The sequence below is a fragment of the Nakaseomyces glabratus genome, chromosome I (assembly GCF_010111755.1).
Source record: "Nakaseomyces glabratus chromosome I, complete sequence".
Lineage (NCBI taxonomy): Eukaryota > Fungi > Ascomycota > Saccharomycetes > Saccharomycetales > Saccharomycetaceae > Nakaseomyces > Nakaseomyces glabratus.
Genome location: NC_088959.1, coordinates 609,326 through 635,847, shown reverse-complemented (window position 1 = coordinate 635,847; position 26,522 = coordinate 609,326). Strand labels below are relative to the sequence as shown.

At 38.2% G+C, this 26,522-nt stretch overlaps 9 protein-coding genes and 1 non-coding gene across 10 annotated transcripts; 7 read left to right on the top strand and 3 right to left on the bottom strand.

Moving 5' to 3' along the window:
• Positions 1–35: 35 nt before the first annotated feature.
• On the bottom strand, positions 36–6,395 carry BEM2 (GTPase-activating protein BEM2; the record flags this gene model as incomplete). The annotated part of the gene is made up of 1 exon (XM_447533.1): positions 36–6,395. The coding sequence occupies one exon, from the start codon at positions 6,393–6,395 to the stop codon at positions 36–38; it is 6,360 nt and encodes a 2,119-aa protein (XP_447533.1).
• Positions 6,396–6,930: 535 nt separating this feature from the next.
• Positions 6,931–8,457, top strand: JIP5 (Jip5p; the record flags this gene model as incomplete). Its single annotated transcript, XM_447532.1, has 1 exon — positions 6,931–8,457. One exon carries the CDS (start codon positions 6,931–6,933, stop codon positions 8,455–8,457), a length of 1,527 nt encoding a protein of 508 aa, XP_447532.1.
• Positions 8,458–8,664: 207 nt separating this feature from the next.
• tI(AAU)2 lies at positions 8,665–8,738 on the bottom strand. The gene has a single exon. It is a non-coding gene; the product is annotated as a tRNA-Ile (tRNA).
• A 315-nt stretch (positions 8,739–9,053) lies between these two features.
• Positions 9,054–9,590, top strand: GVI51_I06259 (uncharacterized protein; the record flags this gene model as incomplete). Its single annotated transcript, XM_002999514.1, has 3 exons — positions 9,054–9,071; positions 9,188–9,318; positions 9,482–9,590. The coding sequence occupies 3 exons, from the start codon at positions 9,054–9,056 to the stop codon at positions 9,588–9,590; spliced, it is 258 nt and encodes an 85-aa protein (XP_002999560.1).
• Positions 9,591–9,873: 283 nt separating this feature from the next.
• BSP1 (Bsp1p) lies at positions 9,874–11,451 on the top strand (the record flags this gene model as incomplete). The annotated part of the gene is made up of 1 exon (XM_447531.1): positions 9,874–11,451. The coding sequence occupies one exon, from the start codon at positions 9,874–9,876 to the stop codon at positions 11,449–11,451; it is 1,578 nt and encodes a 525-aa protein (XP_447531.1).
• A 301-nt stretch (positions 11,452–11,752) lies between these two features.
• GVI51_I06215 (pyridoxal 5'-phosphate synthase) lies at positions 11,753–12,382 on the top strand (the record flags this gene model as incomplete). The annotated part of the gene is made up of 1 exon (XM_447530.1): positions 11,753–12,382. One exon carries the CDS (start codon positions 11,753–11,755, stop codon positions 12,380–12,382), a length of 630 nt encoding a protein of 209 aa, XP_447530.1.
• Positions 12,383–12,634: 252 nt separating this feature from the next.
• Positions 12,635–13,933, bottom strand: VPS4 (AAA family ATPase VPS4; the record flags this gene model as incomplete). Its single annotated transcript, XM_447529.1, has 1 exon — positions 12,635–13,933. One exon carries the CDS (start codon positions 13,931–13,933, stop codon positions 12,635–12,637), a length of 1,299 nt encoding a protein of 432 aa, XP_447529.1.
• A 696-nt stretch (positions 13,934–14,629) lies between these two features.
• On the top strand, positions 14,630–18,220 carry RPM2 (ribonuclease P; the record flags this gene model as incomplete). The annotated part of the gene is made up of 1 exon (XM_447528.1): positions 14,630–18,220. The coding sequence occupies one exon, from the start codon at positions 14,630–14,632 to the stop codon at positions 18,218–18,220; it is 3,591 nt and encodes a 1,196-aa protein (XP_447528.1).
• Positions 18,221–19,273: 1,053 nt separating this feature from the next.
• Positions 19,274–25,219, top strand: LAA1 (AP-1 complex accessory protein LAA1; the record flags this gene model as incomplete). Its single annotated transcript, XM_447527.1, has 1 exon — positions 19,274–25,219. The coding sequence occupies one exon, from the start codon at positions 19,274–19,276 to the stop codon at positions 25,217–25,219; it is 5,946 nt and encodes a 1,981-aa protein (XP_447527.1).
• A 299-nt stretch (positions 25,220–25,518) lies between these two features.
• NUC1 (ribonuclease) lies at positions 25,519–26,487 on the top strand (the record flags this gene model as incomplete). Its single annotated transcript, XM_447526.1, has 1 exon — positions 25,519–26,487. One exon carries the CDS (start codon positions 25,519–25,521, stop codon positions 26,485–26,487), a length of 969 nt encoding a protein of 322 aa, XP_447526.1.
• Positions 26,488–26,522: the final 35 nt, after the last annotated feature.

Below are 26,522 nucleotides of genomic sequence, written 5' to 3'. Positions count from 1 at the left end.
AGTAGAATTTTGAAGTTATAGTTAAACTAGTAAACTCAAAAATAATCTTCAGGGTTAGTGATGAATTTCTGTAATATGCTTTGAACTGCACCTAATGTTGGACCCATACTACTGCTCAAATCATCCTGGTCTATAAAACTCATGGCAAAAACGATAGATAAGTTGGATGCATCCATTCTATTATTCATCAAATGCCTATGAACTTTGTTCAAGTGAATTACAATCCGTTCCAATGTGGCATAATAGCATGGAGGTAGAAGACTGAGCAATCTTTTAATTTCAGCCTTATAAGCTTCGAAATCGATAGCTGACGTCTTATACTGTAGTGCAACTTTCGTGAAATCGCCAAACATATTATTGGTAAATAATGAATCAGGTAATTCACGCAAATACATCTTGAAACAGCCTGCTATAGCATTAATTTCAAACCATCTATCGTCTTCAAGCGTGAAAGTATTATTTGTAGCACCTTCCTCATCAAAAGCATTCTTCAAGGCATTAATACTTCCAACCGAACCTGGTACTCTATAAAGGCCTACTTCATCCAGTCCTCGCAATTCAATTTCCTCGAGCAATTTTACCACGATAGATGGGATTAAGGTGTTTTCTCTAACACATAAATCCTCTAATGGTACACCAAAAATCTTATTACGGGTCTGGCCGCTATATTTTTTCGAATGGAAAGAATATCTCTTAGAAATCTTAATCAATCTAATCCATTCTAAGGCCTCTTCTGATGATACAGCTTGAACCATATGCTCGCTACCGTCCTGCATAACTATACGAAAAGCATGAGCGTAAGAAGATACTTTATTATGGTTGATTATGTCAACAATAGATTTGATCTCAAAAGTTTTTATTGTCAATGCAGGTTTATAATCCTGTAATATATTTGATTCAAGATGTGGTAGATTATCAGGTGAAATGAACTTATCTTGAACTCCATTTGGTGGTATTCCTTGCCCAGTACTATTGAAACCACTAATCGAAAATGGTCTCCTGAAAAAGCCTCCAATTTTTCGGCCTACTCCCGAATGACTGGTTCCTGAGATCACAGAACTTCTTGATGCTAAAGATGCAGTGGAGCTTCTTTTATTACGGAGTAAATGTGCAGAATTTGCAGAAACATTAGAGGTACTACTTGTCAGTAGTAGTGAATCATGCTTGTTTATTGCGTAGTTTTTCTGCAAGTTCAGAGATCTTTGATTTTCAGCTTCCTGTAATGTCAAAGATTCCTTCTTCTTATGTTCCCTACGAATTTTATCGACCTCATCTACCAGAATATTATTGAATATACCTGTATTTTGGTAACCTTCTTCTTTGGCATCTTCCAGTGCCTTTGAACGTAACTTTTCCCTTAGCTCGGCATTATCGCCTAATAATTTGGTAAACAGCATTCTATGTGATTCTGCCGTTGTAGCTAACTCAATATCTTTTGGGAGGATTTCCAATATGTTATAGATTATGTTGCAAACAAATCTCCTCTTATCAAAGTTAACTAGTTTTGTATTGGATATGCTCATATTTGGAACAAACTGTGAAATTTCAAGTAATCTTGTTATAAACCAGCCTGGGCAAGGGCATAAATTTTGAGGTTTAGCAGTATAGACATTATCGATTTCCAAAAATGCTCGAATATGTGAGACATTTAAGTCGTCCAAGATATTTGAAATTGACTTCAAAGAGTATTTGTCATCAGATGTTGATAAGGTATAATGGGCATGCTTCCAAAGCAACTCGTTAAATCTAGACTCAGGGGAAACAATTGCTCTACATAATGTGGTTTCAATGAATGAGGGGATATGCGGTGAGATTATGTTTTCATTATCAATTTCGCCTTCAAATAAATTCAATGATGAATTTTTCCAACGAACATAGTTGAGAAGTTGTAGGATGGTACAATACACTTTTTTCCTTTCTTCCAAACTTGCACTAACATTCGCTAGCTCAGAAACAAAAAATGACTTGAGACTGTTATGCATTTCGATTAAAACTTTTATTGAGGATGGAATTTTATCAATAAATAGTTCATTCACATCTGATGTTTTGGTATTTAATGTTGAAATCCATTCAAAAACATCAGTTATTTCAACTTCATTCAAAAGAGGATTTCCAGTGTTGATTGTTGAAAAGGATTTAGCGCTTAACGGATATTGGAAGAAAGAAGTAAGACTAGCATTTGATAGCAGATCGAGTTGTTGGTAGAGTTGAAACCACTCCATTCTAGTGACTGCAGCAAATCTGGAAGTTACGATATTGTTTATGTCATTTACCCATGCATGAATAGAATCATAGTCATCATAATTCATGTTCTTGAAATTCAAATATAGCTTGTCGCCTTCGCCCTCCGACAAAAATGCTATATAATCTTCGTAAGGAAGGGTTTTGAACTGTTCTGATAAGTTTGACGAGTTTCTTTCGGTTTTGGAGATGTTCAGAGGTTTGTATAGTTGCTTTCTATATGTGGATTTCAAAATATTGAATAGTTCTCTTAATCTTTTGATTAAATTCTCGAGCTCCTGATGTGCAACATTATCGAATAAGTTATTCTCTTTTGATGTTTTCAAGCGATGTTCCCACTCAACTGTTATTTCCTCCTCTATAATCTTAACAATATCTAGCATTGTTGTGTGGCAGTTCATATCATCCGTAAAATCATTATAATGATGTTTAACTAAATAATAGATAGCCTCCATGGCTCCAATTTGAACTTTAGCTAGAAATCCTAAGTTTACAGTCTCATTTTTATTCACATTCAAATCCCATAGAGGGAATTTCTTTGCATTTAATTGAGACAACTTTGACTTTAAAGTTTCGTCCTTAAGTGAATCCAGATTTTCATTACCAATAATTTTCTCGATGGATAGAGCACAACTCTTGGCGCCAATGAATCTTCTAGCCAAACCTTCTAACACATTGACTGTTGTAGTGAAGCTCTTATAGGTATTGAAAAAGGTTTCCGTATAAGCCGCATTATCCATGTTGATTTTAATATAGGCAAAGTCTAATAGGCCTATGTCAGATAAGTCATTTGTATTGTTATCAAAAGATCTCCTGCCCTTATAGTATTTTGTAAGATCAACAGAGTCAACAAGTCTAGAAAAAGCTGAGACAGTTAGGACCAATAAGTCATATATTCTCTCGATACTGGCTGACTTTAAAGCAACATCAATGTTTAGCTCCTTTAGGCTATCCGATAAGTTGCCCACATTATCAAACAAATCCAAATTCTCGAATCCTTTGCTTAATCTAACAATGGTAGTGGATTCCCTATTGAGTTTTGGTGTAGAAGGACTACTGTTAGAGGTAGAATATTGTGAGAACCTCTTTGGCGTGTCAATAACGATGCTTGATGGTCTTGATTTACCCTGGTTAGTTGTAATTGATTTGAAAACAAGATCATCGCCTACATGAAAGACATCCAAATCAACATTGAAAGCATCTCGGATAGATTTCAGAAGATGGTGCTTGTTGAGAGGTTTCCCAGCAATTTCTTTCTTTACAGGGCCATCAATGTTGTCCAAACCTGTGATTTGGCTATACCTGTGCTCATAGTTTAAGGATCCTGGAACCACTTGAGATATAGGTTCACTGATTTTAAGCTCCTTTGCCGCAAGCATTGATTGTCTGCTTATGTTTGTATCCGCTAAAACACCAGCTGCACCGATCAAAACCTCCTTCGGAAATATTGAGTATGAATTGAGGAAGTTATTGAAAAGAGTTGGCAAATAGCTACCGGTCATTAAAGAGCTTCTTTTAAGCCCAATACTGGAATAAACACTTTGGTTTACCAAGGCCGGTTCACATTTGATACTCTGTTTCATAATATCATTAATATTCATAGGAGGTTGATGGATATGGAAATTCCAGAAATCATAAACCATAGAAGAGTTAGGATCAATTGACTTAAATGTGGCGGCTTGTCCAGTACTATTATCTTTATCGACACGAGATTGCCATTTATGGAAAGCATTTTTTGTCCTGTTTATTTTCTTAGCTAGATATTTAATCTTAACATCGTTGGGAAGATCATCGGCATGAATGATAAGATCACCAAAATATGAAACAATATTATTCTTAATGTTGGGATCATCTAAATTGGGTGGCGCCAAAATAAAAACGCTTCCTGTGGATTTAGATGATATCTGTCTCCTGTCTAACTGAACAATTGTAGGTACCCAATCATTTAAAATGATTTTAACAGTTGATTCGGGCATATATTTCCATATGGCGCCTAGTCTCAGAATTGGAATGGAGCAAATCACAGTTGCAATTGCCAACCACGATACCATGTCGCCTAATTGCTCGAATTTGCAACCAAGAAGCACCCATCTGTTCAAAACTTCTGCAGTTTTTCTGCATTGCTCCTTACTCCTATGGTTAGTTGAGAATAAGTGTGTAACTAGGAGTCTGCCCAGAAAATGTACATTATCCTTGTTATTGAAAATTAGAGGGCTCAATGATAATATATTTTTGTTGTTGAATTTGGAGTCATAGAGCAGAGAAAAATCCTTTCTAGGGGCCCAAACTTTGTTGAATTCCAGGTTGATCGAGTGTACTTCCTCTGCAAATTTGGAAGGATCTAGTTCCATGAATCTATTAACGTCAACCAAACTTTCCATAGGAAGAAATCCATCTTTATTGTTAATGTTAGTCTTACTGAACTTGGTCAGTTTATTCAACTCGTTACAACGAGTGGCCACATCGATCTTTATTTGATTACAAATTGCATCGTTGTGTAACGAAATTGTATCGATAAGAGTTATAATGGACTGGAAGATATTGTCATCGAGTAAATAGGCTGGAGTGAATTCTAGTATAGTTCTTATGACCAGGACTAACCTGTTGCTTATTTGAGTATCTACAACTTCTGTGATTCGAACGTATTGTGATGATGTGGAACTAATCTTAGACTTGTGTTTTGTAAAAGTTAGACCAAATTGATTGAACGTTATAATAAATTTGATAAAATGATCCAGCATCGGTAAAATAATTAGGAAATTAACAAGACTTTTTTGGACTTCGACGTCATCATCTGAATTATTGTTGGAGATCTTTGAGTGTTTCTTGTGCAATAAATGAATGGGTTTTGTTGTGAATAATATATCATGACATATGGCCTCTACAGTTCCGCCGATAACAATTCCATGCTTATCAACTTTGAGATCAGGATGAGGTCCCGTAACGCTTAGATGTTTTAATGTGACTGATTTCGGTATGACATCATTTTTAGTACTACTTTTCTGCTTACTTTTTGAAGGAATCACAGATTGTCTATTACTTTCTTTTGTAGTCAAATCGCTCTCAAGAGACTTTAAGCTGGGATCAAAGCATTTCACATGGGACCCCAAAGAGCTCTTGTATAAAGTCAGTAATGAACCTTTCAATTGAGCTCTAAATACTCTATAATCAGGTATTGTTATCTGTGAGTCAGGCAGAGTTGTCACAGTCTTCCCGCTCATATCATCAGAGCTATCTAGTGTGTTAGTCTCATATATTCTGCTCTCTCTATTTCTGGGTTGATAATCGGCAGCTGTTGTAGTGACTCCGCTGGTAGAATGCGTAGAACTCAACGGTACTGTGACTTGACCTTGTGATTTGTTCAGCCAGCCCACTTTCAGCACCGTTTCGTCGTAGTTTTCAAACGTTAAGTTTACGTTATCGGGGCCGCCGTCGCTGATAATCGTTGTTTCGGTTATGTTCGAGTCAATTGACGCGAGCGTGTTCCTGTTGTCATCTGAAGCCCCGTGCAGGAGTGTGTGCGTAGGCTGCGGCGAAGTGGACGACTTGCCCGAGATGGATTGCAGGGACTCTCTTGACTTGCTGAAGGTTCTGCTACTGTTTACGTTCACGTGATCGGGTATTTTCCCTGATGAGTCCAAGGTGGACAGATGTTGTGATCTCCTGGAGTCTATGCTTGTCACGTCATCGGAGAGGATCGAGCCGGCTTCCTCCTTGCTATGCTGATGCGTGGAGCCGGCGCTGTCCTGTCGCATGGAGTGGAGCGACACCTGGGACCGCGAGGCCGATCCCTTCAGCTTCCCCAGGGCGCCGTAGCCGAGCTTTCCAGAGCCGTGCGCCTGTTCGTTGCCGCTGGACATTGTGTTCTCAGGGTTAGTGATGTTGCGCATGTTGGCGGAGCTCATCCGTTTGCTCTTGTTCGACGCGAGCAAGTTCTGGCTGGATCGCGAGCTCCGGCTCCCGCGCTTAGCCTGCGCGATGTAGTTATCCAGCGACGCGCCATGCGAGCTGCTGTGCGTGAGCTTATTCACGGACAGCGAGCTAGTACTCCGAAGCGACGAGGACGCATCAGTGCCTGCGTCAGAGCCCGTGCCGGCTCCGCCGGCACTGGCTTTCTTAGACTTCCTGTTCTTGGGCCAGAGCAAATTCTTCATTTTCCTCTCAAAAAAAAACAAAAGACAAACCTTACGCCCTGTACCTTTTCGAGATAATTGAAAATCTTGTCTTCCTCTACACCCTGGTTCTGCAATGGGGGGGAATAGCAACCGCTGAGAGTTATAAACACTCCTAAAATAAAGGAAAAAGATCGCCAGATCTCACGATTTGTACACACGCAGCACTCGAAATCAGGCAAAAAGAGACTAGAGGGACAAAAGCCTGAAAAAGCCCGTAAAAAATGGTGAAACCCATACACCTCACTCAATACGGACTACAAAGAGGACAATTCGTATGCTGCGATAATTCGGAGTATTTTGGTAGTGTTATACGTTTATATCACAAGGTGCGGTACGTATAATGTTATCTCATCGCTGATTCCCAATATTTTTTCAATTTTCCTGCACATCCAAAGAAGCAGCGGGAAAAAGTGAAAAAAAGTGAAAAATTATTATATGAGCTCATCGCTACTATGTTAAGGCAAGGAGGGTCTAACTTTTGAGTTGTGTTGTGGATTGTATACAGGGTAAAGAGATGGGGAAGAAGAAGACGAGTGTTGTGCAGTCTGATGAGTTGCCTGTGATTGAGTTTCGGTATGCGGAGCCGTTGTTCCAGTTTGTGTGTCACCCCGAGGAGCCTATGGTGGTGAGTGCGCTGGCTACGGGCCATGTGCTGTGCCATCGGTATGATGCTGAGCTGCTGACTGAGAAGTTGCGGGAGGCGAGGAAAGTGCAGGAGGCTGTGAAGGTTGAGGAGAAGAAGCAGACGCTGTGGACTGTGGTGGATGTGGACGCCGCGGACAAGCATCCTGTTCTGCCCAGTGGGGTGACGTTGTTGTGGAGGACCAAGAGGCACAAAGGCAGTGTGCGTGCGTTGGCCATTGACCACGACGGTAAGCATGTCTACACTATTGGTGCGGACAACGTTCTCAAGAAGGCGGACACGCATAGCGGGAAAGTGGTCAAGAAGGTGACGCTGGATGGTGGCTCTAAAGTCACGAAGCTGGTGAAGTCGGCTACCCATGATTTCCTGGTGATGGGTGATGAAGTTGGCACCATCGTGGTGCTGGACAGTAATGATCTGACTACGAAGAACACTCTGACCAAGATCCACGGGGGAGATGCCATCAACGACATATTCCAATTCTGCAAGAGGTCGGTCTACAAATATATCTCCTTGGGTCAAACTACGCTGGCCTACTGGGACACTAGAGAGCCCAAGATGAAGCAACCGAAGAAGAACAGTGGGAACCAAACCGAGGAAGAGCTCTCTAATATCATGTGTAGCGATGACCAAGAGGACGAAATTTTGTGTGGTGCATTTGTGGATCCAATTGAGGGTGATACTTTAGTATGTGGTATGGGTGAAGGGACACTGACTGTTTGGAAACCTAAGAAGAACGACTTGGAAGATCAACTGACGAGAGTGAAGATTGCAAAGGGTGAGAGTATCGATACCGTGATATCAACTCTCCAAGACGATAACTGTGTTTGGTGTGGTTGTTCCAACGGTTTACTGTATAAGGTTGACACTAAGCGTGGTAAAATTGTTGAAATTAGAAAGCACAGTGGACTTGATGAAGTAGGTATGCTAGATCTCGATTTCGAATACAGACTTGTTTCAGGCGGTATGGATAAGCTGAAAATTTGGGAAGTACCAAAGGAAGAAAATTCGGACTCAGACTCAGACTCAGATATAAATGACGACTCAGAAGCCGGTTTGTCCTCATCTGAAGATTCCGATTCCGACTCGGAGTTAGGATCTGGTTCAGAATCGGAAGTTGAATCTGATGCCAGCTCTAAATCTGACAGTGACCTGGAAGAATGTACTGGTAGTGATCTTCCTGGTGATATAGAAGGTAGTGAGGGCGAAAATAACAGCAATGATGACGACAATCACGACGATCGTGAAGAACTGTGGAAAGAACTTGATCAACCTACTTCTGATGAAGAAGAGCCTCCCAAGAAAAGATCACTAAAAGTGAAGGATAAAAAGAATAAGAAGTTTAAAAAGAATGAGAATAACTTATCTCATGGTATTACCAAATTTGATGGTTTGTAATATTAGTAAATTTTGATTAGCATTGTATATTAGTAAATCTCATATCTCTTGAAGCAAATATCAGGGCATTGATAATACTGCTATGGCATAATTGAAAAAAAAATAAAAAGACAGAGAAAGGTACAGACCGTTGTCTATCATTCAATTTCCCACTTACCTGGTTGTCTAACAGAATTCAACAACAAAAGACCAAAAGACAAAAATAAATGGTCTCTAGCGGGATCGAACCGCTGATCCCCGCGTTATTAGCACGGTGCCTTAACCAACTGGGCCAAGAGACCATTGTAATTTGTTGATATTTCGAGACGAAAGACGCGGTCACATTAGAGAATCTTCAAGCACCGCATTACCCGGCATTTAAGCAACTAACAGCCTAATCTTTCGATGTGTTCCCCTGCAAATGAAGCGAGGGAGTGTTCGATAGCAACTTCAAGACCAGGTAATACGTCACATAGCGAAGTATATAATGTAAAAGAGCAGATCTGCCACTATTATATAGTTAAAAGCTTGCCTTAGTTATAGTCCGGGTTAATATTGTCGCTAAAGGTTTGAAGGCAATTGTATTAATAACGCAAAACTGAAACAGGTTAGAAGAAATGAATCCAGTTGTATCTGTATGTTAACTTTGAAGAATATGATCTACCTATTCATGGAATCCTGTAATACTAACAATTGAGAAATTCGAAAGGCTTATGTTTTTAATATAGGCAATTTGGAAAGTTATAAATAGAGTGGTAAAGCTTGGTTTTGTACAATATTATCCGCTTTTGGGGTGGTGATACTATCGGTAATAGCACATTTGTTTAACACAAATCATGAATCCTTTGTGGGATCTATTAACGATCCCGAGGACGGGCCAGCGTATGTTGAACTATCTTTTACAATATCTTCAAAGTTTCCTTTTCTGCCATTTGACACATCAAGGAGAATGCTTTACTAACTGTTTTTTTAATCATGCCATATGAATAACCGAAATCAATATCTTGAAAATGGATTATCTACTTGGTTGTTTTTATTATTGTAGTGTTGCAAAGACGGTGTATCTTGCTGCGTTAGTTTACTTGGTGTTCTTTGTGTTCTGTGGTTTCCAAGCCTACTTGAGCACCAGAAGAAGGTCAATTAAATTACGTTAGAGTGCAAACTGCACAAAGCATATATAGAATATAACAATCATTCCACATACCTTGTACATTAATAATAGGCGAATACATAATATCTTTTTGCTTTGAGATAGCCCACTCAATTTTCTGTGAGTGATCACACTTCTTTATTTTGATCTGCATCCATTGCCATTTAAAAAATAGTTAAAATAGAAATGATAAATATGAACAATATAGCATAGTATTGAAATAGATTTTTGTATTTGTCAGGTGAAAGTGCTGTAATTGATTTGAAAGCTATTGGAATTGTACAGAGATGACCAAAGATGCCGAAGTTGAAGAGTTTTTAAAGCGGGTTGAGGATCTTGACGGGAAGATCAATAAACCTCCAATTGTGAAGAAGAAACCGCAGCATTTGAGTACCACCCCAATAGAAAACGATGATACACTTGATGGTAATTTAGTTTATAAATCGGCGTTTAATTATGAGAAGAGTTTTGGTTCGAAGAAGCCAGTTGGAGTAATTGGATTGGATAAAGAAGACGATAGGAAATTTCTTGTCTCAGAAGAAGACTATAAATTATTGCAGAAAATCAAAATGGAACAGCAACAACAGCATCTATCCGAGAGACATCATCGCCATATTGAGCCGGTTCGCCATATCATCCCCGATAGGCACTCTAAACCTATATTTCACAATGAACCAGTAATAGTAAGAGAAGAGAGTGAAGATGAAGCTCCACCATTGCCTTCCAGGAATCGTGCTAGCTCTGAGAATGTTGTAAAGAGTACAACATCTGCTCCTCCGTTACTACCTAGAAGAAGGTATAAGGACGATATAACGGCAAAAAAACTTGATGTGGTTTCAGATAATGTGAATAGTTCAAACAAGATCAAAGAAATGTCATCAATATCAGATAAAAATAAATCAAAACCTCCATTACCAGAAAAGAAGACATTTTTGAAATCACTTGAAGATAACAAACTAACTACCAGTAATTATAAAGATCAAGACAAAGGACCTGAACTAAAACCAACAAGGAATGTCGATTTCTTGGAATCAGTCCAACTGAAATCACCGCCTCAATCGCCATCGAAGATGAAAACTATAGAGGAAAAGCATTTTAAATTGAATTCGCCCAAAAAAGACGGTTTTATAGTTTCGGTATTGAGCTCAGAAGAGAACTCCAGATCCTCCTTGAGTGAAAAACCGAGTAATGAAGGCAATTACCATTTGTCTGGAGGACTCACAACAAAAGCTGAAAAGAAAAAGCCTGTAGTTCCGCCAAAGAAGGATATAAAATTGAAGGATATCGAGTTAGAAAAGGTCGACAAGACAGGAAAAGGGGGGGATGGTAAACAAATTGAGCCAGAGTTTCAAAAGATAGTCCTAAACAAAAGAACTCCACCGCCTGTATCTAAGCGTAAGCCATCTATTCCGGAAGCCTTATTGAAAGCTCAAAATTTATCCAAGAACACTGAGAATAAGAAATCTGTTGCCCAAAGCAAGGAGTCAATTGACATGCTTCCTAAACTGAATAAAAAAGGACCCCCAGTTCCTCAACGGAAAGTCTCTATGCCTGAAGCACTTAAGAAGCTGGAATCTATGAAGAATAAAAACTCCACGACAGAAAATGTACAAAAGGACAATGGTGAGGAATCTGAGATTTCAGACTCAGAGCCGGAGAGCATTAACAATAAGTTGGAATCCGTTCTCAAACGAGCTAATACATCAGGCCAAATTGGGAGCAAGCATATTGGTCATTTACCACCTAGAGCTGCAACAACTGGAGACTTGTTAAGTAAAAAAGAACCGCATACTACACAATCTCTAAGTCATCCAAATAAATCACGCAGTCGTGGTCCAAAAAGAAAGCTGCCTACCAAAATATAGTATTTGCGCATACTATTCTAATGATTAATATGTTTTTATTTTCCAAAACCTAATGCTAATACATATTTAATGACAATAATAACTAATACACCATTATCATCGAAAATGATATCACTAATCTACGAAACTTACTATGGAAGTTAACAAAAATTATATAATGAACCCTTAAAGACTTAAGACAATGCATATGTTGTATCTCTTCACAATATTCTATAGTACTTGCATTTCAAACTATTATCTTCTGTTAATCGAATCAGTGTCTATTATAAATATCTAATCGGTTGCATACAACACAACAAGAATGCCTTGTACTGAAAAATTTCCAGGACATTTGATTCACTTAATCAAAACTTCCAAGTATGTACATGTTGGTACATGTTCTAAGGATTGTGTTCCATCTGTATCGTTGATGAACTATTCATATATTCCAAGAGATAAAACCTTTGATCAAGAGAATGACAAGAATGATTACATAATTTTTGCTACCAACAAGGATTCCGAGAAATACCATAATATGGTTGCTAATCCTCCCGTTTCACTTTTGTTTCATGATTGGATTACAGCAAATAATTTATCTGTGAGGAAAGCTAGTTTATCACAGACCCCAACACCTGATCCTGCTTCTACACAGCTGAATCCTGCTTCCGGTACGGGGGGCGGTGCAATTCCAAACTCACATCCAAGCAAACTGCTTAACCTATTGCATGAACTAAATCAGGCTGAATTGAATCAAATGAGTGCTAATATCAAAGGCCATGCAAAGATTGTTAATCCAGCTACTGAGGAATCTAAATTCTACAAGCAATTACTTCTGAAGACTAATCCAGACGCTGAGGTTTTCATTCTAGGTGATAACACTGTTATTGTCAAGGTTAAGATCGAGAGTGCTAAGGTGACAGATAGCGAAAATAACACCGCTGTTTACAAATGATGTGGTTTTTATATTGTTATGAAAGCATTAGTATATACTTTTAATGAAATGTTATTAGCAACGAGAAATTTATGTTTAGGTTATATGTGATGTAGATATGCTGTAATACGCAGACATAGCACAGTTCAGTATTAACTATTACAAAGTAGCTCTACCATTCATCTAAAAACATAACGTTTCTAATTAAGTATGCAGAATAAAGATCTAAATATGCAAGTGAGTCTCATTAAACAATTAAATTTGAAACAAAGTTCAATTACCTTCTTGACCGAAGTCCTTGGTGAAGTCTTCTTGTTTCTTCAAATCTTCTTCATTAACGGTTGGCCTAGTGTTCTTGATAGCCTTCAAGAAGTCCTTTATAGTTAATACTGGTTCTTCTAGTTCGTCAGCCTCAATATCAGTCCAACTCATCTCAATTGCACCTTCATCCCCAGGAGAACAAGGAGTTAACTTCCTATGGTCAGGGTCATCTGATATGTCCCTAAAATGTGTAGCTCCCTGGATTTTTCTTATCGGTTCCATCAGAGCGTCTTTAACAGCAACGGCAATATCACTACCAGAGTAACCATCTGTCATTTGCCCGAGGTTTCTGTAATCCTCCTTGGTTAGAGAACATGGAGTCTCACCCACGTTGATCTCAAACATCTTGGTTCTTGCGGCTACGTCCGGCAATGGAATGTATATTCTTCTTTCAAATCTTCTTCTGATAGCGCTATCCAATTGCCAAGGTATATTCGTTGCACCAAGGACCAGGACACCATGCGAATCGTTTCCGACACCGTTCATTTGGACCAGTAACTCCGTTTTAATTCTTCTCGAGGCCTCACTTTCCCCTTCACCACGTTGCCCTGTCAATGCATCGACTTCATCGATAAATATGATCGAGGGTTTGTTCTCCCTGGCCATTGTAAACAGCTGTTTCACGAGCTTCTCGGACTCACCCATCCACTTGGACACCAGATCACTCGAACTGACGCTGAAGAACGTGGAGTTGGCCTCTGTGGCCACTGCCTTCGCCAAGTAGGACTTACCAGTACCCGGAGGCCCATACAGGAGGATACCAGATGTGGGTTTCCTGTTACCTTTAAACAAGTGTGGGAACTTCACCGGCAGGATCACGGCCTCCTTCAACGCCTCCTTCGCACCTTCCAGACCCGCCACGTCCTCCCACTTAACATTGGGCTTCTCCGACAGTATCGCACCCGACAGCGCGCCTCGCAGCTTCTTACCGTCCTCTGTATCCTCATCGTCTTTCCCAGAGCCAGAGCCAGAGCCAGAGCCAGCACCAACCGAGGTCGACTCCTTTTTCTTCGCCTCCTGCTCCTCATCCAAGTGCTGCTTCAGTTGCTCCGCCCGCTGCAAGTACTCCGTGAACTTCGCCCGGATCAGCTCCTTCGACTTCGGGTTCTTCTCATACTTCAGCGCCAACATCAGATAGTCCAGCCCGTTGTAGTACGCTGTGTACGCCTCCTCGTACTGCGTAGCAGTATCATACTCAATCGCCTTCTGCACCAGATCAATCCCTTTGCTCAGAAAGTCACCAGTACTCATCTTTATGTAATTACCTTCTCTACATTCATTTGTAACTTCTTATCCCTCCCAAGCCCAGTCACCAATTGTAACTACAGAACCCTATATATCATCACCCTACGCTTTGCGAAGCCCATTATCCCTCCCATCCAAACCTCACTCACAACGTACTCACAATAATCACGTTGTAACACTTAAAACGAACCAATCATATCAGAGAACCCACCGGCGCCCCCGGCCCTTCCGGCCCTCCCGGCTCCCCCCCCCCGCAGTGTTTATTCAGCGTCTTTTCTTTCTCGATTTCTTAGTCGCCAGGGGGGCAGTCGGGTTGCCGAGTAGTCGGGATGAAGTCAAAACGCTTTTTGCGCGCGCGGGGGTTTCTAAGTGCAGTCGTAACTCGTCTCGGCACTGTACTCTTTGACACAGTCTTTTGTTCTGTGCGGGGGTTTGTTAGTGGAGGGTTTCTTTGCCCCGGGATTGACGTAGGGGAACGCTGTACCTTTTGTGTGGTGTTTTGCGCCCGCCTGCGGCAGGTACTAGGGCGGGAAAATTTTTTTCCTTGACAGGGACTGCCACCCCGGGTATATAAGGCCTTGCGAATCACAGATCTCCCAACTTCTCGTAGCCGCCAAAACCCACAAGCACGAGCACAAGCATTAGCATTAGCATTAGCACAAGCACAAGCACAAGCACAAGCACAAGCTTTATAACAGAGCAATGGCGTTCAAGTCGTTCAAGTACAAGTTGTACGCCAAGGGCTACCACCACTCGACGGCGACTGCTGCGCAGTCGTCGACGAGTTTCTTCGACAACGGGTACTACTACTACCAGCAGATGCGGAACAGGCAGGTGCTGCACCATGTGGTGCCGGAGGAAGTCGGTGCGTCCACTGCGCTGCACCCCGCGGTGGTCGCGAACAACAACTTCAACAACCTCGAGTGTGTGCTGGCGCTGCACCACGACCACGACGACTCCAACGCTGTGAACGCTGCGAGCGCCGTGACGGCTAATGTGGCCACCGGCGACGGTACAGACCTCACTCTCGGCGGGCGCAAGCACAAGAGCAAGAACAAGCGCATGGTGGGTCTGTGCAAGAGGAACGACAACAGCAAGACTCAGTTCGTGCAGAAGAGATTCATTAGCAATGCCACTAACATCGAGAGCCGCGCCTCAGCGGCCCACTTCACACCAGCGGAGGCACTGCAAACCGCAGACCTGCTGGAGCTGGAGAAGGAATACAACTGGGAGAAGGACACCGACGATGACTTGAACCCACAGACTTACCTGAGCACACACATAGACCAGATCAACAAACACTTCGTAAAGGGCAATTACAACATCATAAACGCCCTCTATAAGTCCCTGAAGCGCAACGGCATCGCCATCCAGGACCGCGAAGTCCTCACAAAAGTGCTGATCTCTTTGGCACGCAGAGAAATGGACGATCTTGATATAGACAACAAGGTCTTCGAGCTCTTGAGTTGCTACCAGGACATCATCACTAATAGAATTAAGCCAAATTTAGAGATTTACAACATAGTGCTAGAGACGTTATTCAAGAGCTCTATAGTGGCCTTCAAGAACAAAAATGGAAACGGTATCGACTTCTACAAGATCGGTAGTGAACTGCTACAGACAATAATGGCTGCAAAGGACATGAACCTATCTAACGACGTCATAAACTACTGTTTGCTATCGACAAACTTGTACCCATCCTTCATTCAATTATCCGCTTTGCAACAGTACATCAATATATTACCAAACTACAAGAAGGACTCCTTTTATTACATTTCGTGTTTATCTTACGCACGCCTGAATAACGATTTGGACTCGATCAAGAAACTATACGAAGACTACAGGCAGTTGTTGATTGACGACCCAACTGACATGTCAATCCGTGAAGATCAATACAAAGTATACTCAATGTTTGTTTCCGGCTTAGTCGAATGTGGTGAACTGAACTTGGCTTCCAAGTTCTTGGAAACATTCATTTCTAAGATTAGAGCCGAAAATGGTTCAGCTGAAAATATCTCTACTATGCTGTCCACCTTTATAATTTCAGTCAGTAAGATCGACTGCAACAAAGCCCACATTTTATGGTCAAAATTCAACAGATTGTCCTGGGTCCCAGAATTTTCTTATGAGTTTTATTTGACTCTGCTGGCTAATTGCTTTCAGGACTGGGGTCTAACAAAGAAGGTTTACGAATATATGTTCCCAATGAGGAGAGTGTTCAAGGAAAATAGGGAAAACTTATCAGAATACTTATTGTACCCTATGGGCCTAGAATCCGTATTAAACTCATTGATGGATTTTGCTCTGCAATTAAAAGACACCCAAATTGTATTAAAACTTCTGGAAGAGGCCATTGTTAAGGGATTTACTTTTGAAACAGGTATTTACCCATTCATTTTTGCTTACTTGAAAGAAGTCAAATGTCCAGAAGATTATCTATTACGTTTAATCCAAAACCAAGGTGAGCTACTACTAAAATCGGAGAAACCTGAAGATGTGTTCATGTTCTTTAATGCGATTGCAGATAATTTTGCTTCTCAAAGCTTGAAGAGTGCGATCACAGAAATGGATCTGTTCACAGAATCCTGCCGCAACTTTCACTTGGTTGACTCTAATAAAATTAATTTCCAAGGCTTTTTATCTATATTTGAAAACTCTTGGAATTGTCCAAAAACTCACTCTAACTATGCCAAGCTAATACAGTTGCACGCCATTTTAGTTACAAGACTTCTTGACTTCGAAACTTTCCCTTTGGTAGAGCATAATGAACACTTATCCCAACTTAAGTTGAGAGTTATCGAAAAGTTTCAAACTTTATGTACAAACTACATGAATTTGAATTTTGATCCCAACCATATCAGCGAAACGACATGCGAAGCACTAAGATTAATTGATGCTCCTGAAAACCTAATCAACTACTTCTCTCATCCTGGTGATTGGGACAAGTCCTACCCACTATCCTTAGGGTCAATGATTAGAGTATCTCCATCGACAGGAATCAAAGAGTACAAAAAGCTATTGGACGATGGCTATTGTTTCGATTATGATACTTACAAGACTTTATTATCAAATAACATGTCTGATCTACATATTTGCAGACAGATCTTAAAGCAATTACCAATTGATGAAGTAGATGAATGCAAATACATCTCCAACATCCTTGCATTCCACGCAACCTCAACCGAATTAACCAACTTATTATTGACTGACGAGAAATCCATCAAATATATCCTACCAAATATGAGAGACTCATCAATGGTGAACTTCATTAAAAATTGTGGTAATATTGAAGTAGTTGTTAATAGAATCAACTTCCCTGAAAAATTCAGAGGCATTGCAGTTCAAGCAGAACGTAAAGAAACTATCAAATACATATATGGTCAATTGTTTAAAGAAAAATGTTACCAAGAAATTATTGAGTATAATAAATCATGTCCTGTTTTGGATTTGAACGTTCTCTTAAAGTCATTTATAAGGACTGGCGATTATGGATCATTTTTGGCACTTTTCGATAAATACAGAGATACCTTGGGATCTAATGGCCTTGATCTACAAGTCGAATATTTGATCAACAATGGTCAAATTGATAGTGCGATCGAAGTGGTTCGCTCTAGCAATTTGCGCACTCCCCATAAGACAATGGACCTCTTCAGTTTTGCAAATTTCTTAAAGAGTTTTGAGTGCGATGTAGCTATGCATAACGCACCTGAGAATACCTTACAGTTAGCTAATATTTTATCTACTCAGAACTCATTTGCTGGAATTCTATCTGTGTTTGATATGGTTAGAAGTTCTGGTAAGCTACAAAGCAGCGAAATCAATCTTCCAAGTGTAAAAAATGAGCTTTTGTCTCAAATGTTCAATAATTTGGATGATGCAGTTTCCTTTTTTGGAAATATAGATGGTAGCATTCAAGAAGTTTTTAGAACTAAACTACAAAGTTTATTGAGGTTCAAGGCTTATTTAAAATTGCCGATTTTGTCAAATCGTCAAATTCACCAGTTGGTTAGCATTTGGAGCGCAATTGATCCATTTGCCATTGATGCACTATTCAACAACATTGTCGAATCCTTTTATCTGGATGATAAGGTAAGAATTTTATATTTAAACGAAGGCATTACTTATCCTTTCAATATGAATGAATTGAATTCAATAATTGACCAGATCGCCTTTTCTTTTGCAGACAGAAATGATCAAGAAAACGTCCAAAAGGCAAGAACTTTTAAGATATTCCTAGAAACAAATTATATTCCCTCCACTATCAAATTCAAAGAAAATATCGCATATTCATGAAAACAGTCAGATTTTTATTCATTTTTTTATTTATTCATTTTTTCTCTATTAGTTCTTAATACTTTACTCAGAAAAGACGAAAGCCATGAACTATCACGAGTGTCCAAAGGGCATTTCTGAGAGAAATACCCAATGTTACGAACAACTTATAAAGTTATGATTTATTACATTTTTTTACACACTTTATCTATTGTACACTCGCGGTTACAATTTTTTGTTAAAAGGTTCTAATATTAAAATTTAGACCTTTTTGTTTTTCCATTTCATCGTTTATTAATTTTTTATTTTAACTGAAACAAAACGCATTGTCACGAAGTATAGAAACATGTTGTTTTATTTGTTTTTCCCCCCCTTCCATTACACGCCATTTGCAATCATTGTTTGTTAGTTTTGTTAGTTTTTATTTTATTGCTTTTTCCAACTATTTAATTAATTCAAAAATCAAAAACCATATTTATTAATCAGTAGTTTATATATGCCTACTTGACTTTAATTGACAGTATTATTTACTATCATCATGACTTCGGTCCACGCTTTTCTCTTGCATTGAATTGTAATATGAACAACTTCTTCCGAATATGACCTCCATATAAGATCGATCAAAAATTAAAGCTCTGAAATTTGAAGATGTATCCTCATAGTTGATTTGGAGCGTCTTCTTAAGGCAGTTTCATGAATAAATACGTGTTCAACATAAATTGTAACTTCAAATGAGGATGTATAGTATTTCCGTCATTGATCACGTAAACCACTGAACCAAACCATATATCACAATTATCGTCAATGTAACAGTATGAAGCCATAAACTAAAAAATCCATTGAATGCTTTTATTTTAGAAGGTAGAGCCTAGAAAGTACCAGACAATAAGAATTCTACGATAAGTTGAGAACTTTTTACTGCATTTGTTTTAACCGTAACTCCAACAACGTCAAGATAAACCGGTTCTAAATATTAGGGCTTTCAACCTACGCTCAAAATAAGGGCATACATATAACGTACCTCTCCAACTGCTGCCTAAAAATTAGTTACACATTAAAATATATCGAGATAAAATGGCAGCTCAAAGTCTATTGGAACTTATTAGAGCAAGCAATGATCTCAATTCCACCTTGATGAAGTGGACAATTGATTGTATCGAGTATGCTGCGACCTTAGATGACGAGTCGAAGATCATATCTACAGAGGATATGGAAACAATTAAAATAAAGAAGAATGAAATTACCGAATATATCAAATACTCAACTAGCTTAGAGTCAGAAGAAAATCAAAACTCTCACTTGGTTATTTTAAAGCTGTCATACCTATGCACACTACTTCTCAAATTACTGCAAGATGAAGAAGGAGGAGCTATTTTTGATATGGCGGAGTTACTGACTAAAATATTGAATGACGAGATAGTTTGTAGTACTGAAGATGATTCTGACAAAAAGAAAAAGAAGAAGCTATCGAGTAGCAAATCATCAACTCACAGTATCGCAAAAGACATTGCCTCAACAATTTTGATCCAGATGAATGAAACATTTCCGAAGGATTTATCCACATTGGCACCTATAATTATGACCACCGCATTAAAATGCTTAAAAAAGAACATTGAGAAATCGAAATACAGACATGCGACTTATATGACAACGCTAATGCAATTAATAAACCGTGTAGTACGGTTTGCAAATGAAAGAGATGTAGACCAACAGATTTACGCAAAAATATCTAAGTTCTCGAAATCTATATTTGATTCTATGGCGACCGATAATCAAGAGTATCCAATCGAGTTTATAGCTTCTCTATTAGACATCTGGTCCCATCATTACACTTCTGATACTTACATTAAAGAACATAAAAATGATTTATTGGAGCATATCCATTCAAAATTATGTGTAAGTATCATGGGAATTTATGCTTTTTCTAATGATAAAACAAGAATCGTATTTGCGAGAACAATTGCTGATATCTTGTTTTCTTTACATTTTTCAAAACAATTAATATCTTTAGAGGATGCGCTAGACTTTTATGTGCAATTATTTTGTGAATCAAAATCCAGGGATATAAAGTCTGGTTGTTTTGAGTCCCTAATTCATTTCATTAGTCTGAATAACAACGTGAACCACAGCTATTTGAAGGGGACAAACTATCTAAAAATCGTTAAACATTTGTCTACAATTTTCCTTGATTATAATATAAAAAAGAAGCATCTAGACTCATTATCGAGGTATATGAGATATTTCACATATATGCATAGAATATTTCTACCCAGAATTGGCGAATCTAGCAAATGCCAAATGCTACTTAATATTGTAGCTATTAAAACCGATGATTCTGAAGGAGGCACTGAAGAGGTTATTAAGACTCTATCGCAATCAGTCGAAAATCAATGGGCCACAATGGTTCAGTTAAATCTTTTGACGTTATTGTTAGAAGATCTCTCTTCGACCTTTGCAACCGACAAATCTCTTGCACTCAAAATGAAAGATGCCTTAGAAGAGCTTGTGGTAAGTAACATATTTGCCCTGAGAATATTCTCAACTGAGACGTTTGTTACTTTTTTAAAACAGTTTCCTAGTTTCATCAGTGATGTAATCGAGAAGGGATTGACAGCATTGACCAAAAACTTCGAAAACACTGAAAATTTTGATTTTTCAGTTAATCATGGTCTTGCTTATATGATTGCAAACCTTATAAAGATATGTGATAGTGATTTCGTTCCTTACGAACTAATAATGCGCATTACAGTATTTGCAACATCGTATATAAAAAATCACACTACCACTACCAATGGGGATGTTTATTTTAAAGGGCTTATTTGCTGGATACTAATGACCGGTCTAATGAATTACCCCGATGAACAATACATTAACATGCAAAAACCTCAGTTGCAGTTATTCTGGAAAGTCTTGCTAACTCATACATTTTCCTATAATTCTGAGGACGAGTTATACAAAAACCTAGAGATAAGGAACCATGCAATGGCTTGCCTGATTTCATTTTTGAATAATTGCAAAATTGATGAAGATCTCGCAAATCAAGTTTCATATCTCCTAACAAAATGCTCCAACTTCAATCATTCAGTTTCAACTAAATCAAAAAATATTGATAACGCTTTGATTCAAAATGAACATAGGATACTTCAAGTTTATCTTTGTCTAAGAAAGTTTATTAAATCTGATTTTAACAGCTCGTTATTAATATTGATCCTAAGAAACTTCTCAGATGTGAACTTATACACCATGAAAACAACATCCATACTAAATTCTGTCAAGAAAATTGGTGGAAAAAAATCTGATAGTAAGGATGATGATAAAGATCCTGTAGTTGATTACAGTGTATCTTCATTACTAAGACAGAGTGATCCTTTTGCATATGGGCTATCAAGCAAGATATTCGATGATCAAAATGGTAAAGAATCAATAGAGTATCCAATGTCAGAATTAAAATATACTGACATCAAACATTGGTTTCAGCCATACGAGTTTGAAGTGAAAAGAGCTGTATCTCCAACAATTTTATTTGATTCACTTTCGATGCTGTACAAGAACTTACCTCCTTTGGACCACGATGTTGTAAGGGTCACAACATCTCTGATCGACTCTTCAATGGAGTTATTTGCAACAGTCTTTCCGTATTTGAATAGAAAAATCCAATACTCTGTTATTGAATCATTAAACCTTTCCATGTTTTCAAAAATGACTGTTCCAATGAGAAGTGTAGCTGTATCTGCAAATGTATGTACAACATTACATGATACTCTAACACACATTCATAACAGCAATCTTACATTAGACAATGATGTTGGCCAGCTACTTTTGGAGTCTATTAGGAAAATAGAGTTTTTTAATGATAGCTATATTGCAACTAAGAAAGCTAACTGTGTTGGCCTAATTATTGCGGCGATGTGCCGAGGTGTTAATGAGGAAGATGCGAAAGCCTTATTAAATGATCAAACGGCTAAGATTATAAACCAAATAGCGGAAACAGATGAACCTTACTTAAGAACGTTTGAGATATTGTCGCTGGCAAATATATACAAGTACACTCTACAAGCATCCTTTTTTTCTACTATACTTGACGTTATAAAAACTTTAATCAAAGACCCTCATCCAGTTGTTCATTATTGGTCACTTAAGGCTTTAAATATATTCCTAGAAAAACACTATCAGCTAGACACGTCAGAAACTGGTACTATTTTAGAGTTGCTGGATGAGATTCTCCTAACAGATAAATATGGGATTTTTGGTTCTTCAATAATAAATGCCAATTACTTTAGTGAATACAACAGCCATCATTTAGTGGGTGAAATTACTTGCACCATCACTGAGATACTTGGACCAAATTTATCATTCTTAAATGAAATCGAAAGTGAAATATTTAAAGAATTATCTGTCTCCTTATTGCTTTCGAATGATATTGTATCACAATATATGGCGCTAAAAATTTACGAAAATATATCGACATTCAAAGTTGTTGGTCTTCTAAAAGATAATTTGTTTATTAAAATAATTACAGATATATTGGACAACAATATTTCCATTGGTATTGGATCAAATGTATTCAATTCAGCTCTAACTATTAATAACGAAGTATTCCCTAGTTCTGCTAGTACCACAGCTTGCTTGAAAGTTCTGGAAATTGTTACACAATTGATTAGGTTACAGAAGGGCAGCTTGCTTCCCGAGAAGCTTGAAGTTGTTACCTGGCGTATCCTCAATTTATTCCCATCGAATGAAATAGTCATATCATATTTCGAGGAATATCTGCTGAATACCATGTCGGAGATTCCGAACTGGCTGGCAAAGCTAGTTAAGATATTTAACACTTCCGCCGACAGGCTATTTGAGGATTCTAACATTGCCAAAAGAGCACAGAAATTAGATAAGGATAGCGAGAATTATAAATCCAATAAGGAATACAGTGAAGGATTCGCAAATGAGGTAAATGAAACTAGTGGAAAAGAAGTTACCAACGATCATATTCATTGGCGTTTTAGGAAAGTGCTAACGAGAATGATATTACAAGTTTGTCATGAAGGCTTCAGCTCAGATTCTATACAGGAAAATATCCGAGAACAAATACCAACTTTGATCAAGTTAGCTCATCAACTATCATCTATTTCCAATGAAGAAATGAGATTAGGAGGTCTTAATATCATCAAGTTATTATTAACAAGATATGCATACATTAAAGACGCAGATACAAATGACTATGTATTGGGAATTCAAGAGGCACAGATTACAAGTGCAATAATGCCATCATTTAATTGGGGTAGTTCACCAGAGGTTATTAGACTTGCCATTGAAGTTGCTGGTGACTTGATAACTTCTGATGTAATCCCACTAGGCAACCTCCCCAGAGTTTCTAAACTGTTGGTATCTGGACTGTCGTTTTTCTCGGACTCTACAACCAATATGAAAGTGATGGGTATTGAGGTGCAAACTCAAAAAGCCAAAAGAAAAATTGAGTTGGGTATACTCAACGCATGGGCTGACATTGTTCAAACTGCTTACGTAAACGAAGATAAGGAACTAATATCATTCTCAAAGGAATATTGGCCTATTCTTGTGCCTCTTTGGATTGTTTCATTGAGAGAGTATATCATGATTAAATATGAAGAGGAAAAAAAGCAAGTTACAAAAGAAACGTCACAATCTGGATCTGTTAATAAAAAACAATTATATGACTCTGTTTGGTTGAACTTCATTCAAGGAATTAGCTGTGTAATGGAGCATGATCTATCGGTAGTTTTAAAATCTTTGGATGAAAATGAACTCGAAGGATTCACATATATCCTGGTAATTCAATGCTTTGAAGAGATCGTAAGAAACATCGACAACTCCTTAGTCAAGTTAGATGTTTTAAGAGTATTGAGTTGTATATTGAAATGCCCTCTACCTTTAGATTTTATTTTTGAAGAGGACCTGAATACTGAGATTACAGATATCTTGAGTAGGTTAGTAACTACAGGCAGTCTTCAAGAGAAAACTTTTCTAATTGAGATTTTAGATAGTCTAATGAAAAAGTACATCTCAATTAATGATACTCATGAACTGTTTCTAAGTGGGATTGATAAAATGTATGAGCTTTTAAGGCTTATTATGCTAATTATAAAAGACCTCCTACCATTTGTTCAACATACAGTATCAGAAACTACTAATTCGGGGAAAGAGTTGAACAGCATGGAAGTAAACCTGCTAAGAAAAACGTTTAAAGTTTTAGAACAGAACATTCCTTCATTTGATGCAATATTTAAGCTCGACTTATATGCATGCCTGCTATTCGTTATTGGACGTATATTTCTTTCAGATTCAAATGAAGCATTGGTGCCAGTGATACTACCTCTTTTAAAGTCAATTATAACAGACCTTGTTAAGTCGAATGAACAAAAAATGCTAGACATATTTTATTTTTCTCTTGAAGAACAGTTGGTAAACTCTATTACATCAGAATCATCAATGGCTACGTATTTATTAATGATAACAAATGGTTACAATTCCATCGCCGAGAGTACCTTAGATACAATTGCTGACCACTTGATAGCTGGCCTAAAGGATGAAAATAGCATTGATTTAACTGCTCATGCTATCAGAAGCATTCTCAAACAAAGCAATAGTCTTCCCGCTTGCTCGTATCTAACAAGAAAGTTATTACCTTTGATGTATAATGATGTGGTTAAGGGAAGTATTAACTCTGTGTCTGCAAATATTATAATAAGTCTTGTGGTATACTTTGCAACAACAATTTCTAAAGATGAAAAGACTAGCTTTTCCAAAAGTGTGTCAATAGCAATACTTTTCATCATTGCACATGCTAAAAGTTTCCCCAACCACAAGGATATAGCAATTCGTGAATTGAACAGAATTGTAAGTCTAGAGCCTACTATAGTGAAAGAAATAATTGCATCCTTAAATGACGATCAAAAAGCAGCGTTGGATACTATGGCTGGATTAAAGACAGATATCAAACAACCTGCCAATGACCATACTGTTAATCTCAAGAGTTTTGCTCGGTAAATGGGACGACGGAATGACAACAAACTCCGAGTATTTATCCAATAACTTACTTTAAATACCTTTACAATTTATAGATACCTCGGACAAGTTTATTATCATGTCATGGATTACTGTGCTGATAATCAGCCAATTACCGAAAATCTGAAAAGTGAAAAACTAGATCAAAAATTCCAAAAAATAGTTGAAAAGGCGATGAGCTTTCGAAAATGCGTTGGACAGAGGTGCATTAAAAGTCATGATTACTGAAGTGAGTTAACGCTGCTATAATTCTCAACTAATAAGTTTAAAACAATTGTAAAATGCTTGCAAGGCATATTACTCTTGGTGTTTCAGGGCTTGCCCTTGGTTCAGGTATTACGTATTTGGTGTTGAATAGAGAAAACAAGAGAACAAATCTACCTAGCACAGGTGTAAAATCTGGCATTGTGATTGATCCCAAAACAAAGATCAATGCTAGCGGGTTTTTCAAGTATGGATTTCCAGGTCCAGTTCATGACTTAGAGAATAGAGGCGCATTTGTCAGCTGTTACAATCGTCAAACTAGAAACCCATATTGGGTTGTAGAGCATATGACTCCCGAATCCCTGTCACAAAGAGAAGGTGACAGAAAGAATTCCTATTTTGTTGAGGATGAAGCCATTCCTGAAATATTTAGAAGCAAGTTGGCTGATTATTTCAGATCTGGTTATGATAGAGGACATCAAGTACCTGCGGCTGACATGAAATTCTCACAAGAAGCAATGGATAGCACATTCTATTTAACAAATATCAGTCCACAAGTCGGTGAGGGCTTTAATAGAGATTACTGGGCACATTTAGAATACTTTTGCAGGGGCTTAACTAAAAAGTATGACAGTGTGAGGGTTGTTACAGGTCCCTTGTACTTACCCAAATGGGACCCGATAGAGAAGAAACATAAAGTAACTTATGAAGTAATTGGAAATCCTCCGAATGTTGCCGTTCCAACACATTTCTTTAAACTGATAGTTGCTGAGAAGCCTAAGACCAACAATTCTACAAATAACATAGCTGTTGCTGCTTTCGTTTTACCTAATGACAGAATTCCTAATGAAACGAAGCTAACTGACTTCGAAGTACCTGTGAATGCTCTCGAGCGTAGCACAGGCTTAGAATTCTTAAAAAATGTTCCAGAAAAGCAAAGGAAGAAACTTTGTGAAGAGGTGAACTGCCAGATAGTGGTGAGAGATTTTAGCAAATTTGCAAATAACAAAAACAAGATGTTACCACCAGCTCCTAAAGTTAAATAAAATATTAACACGTTGAAACATGAACTCATCTTGTA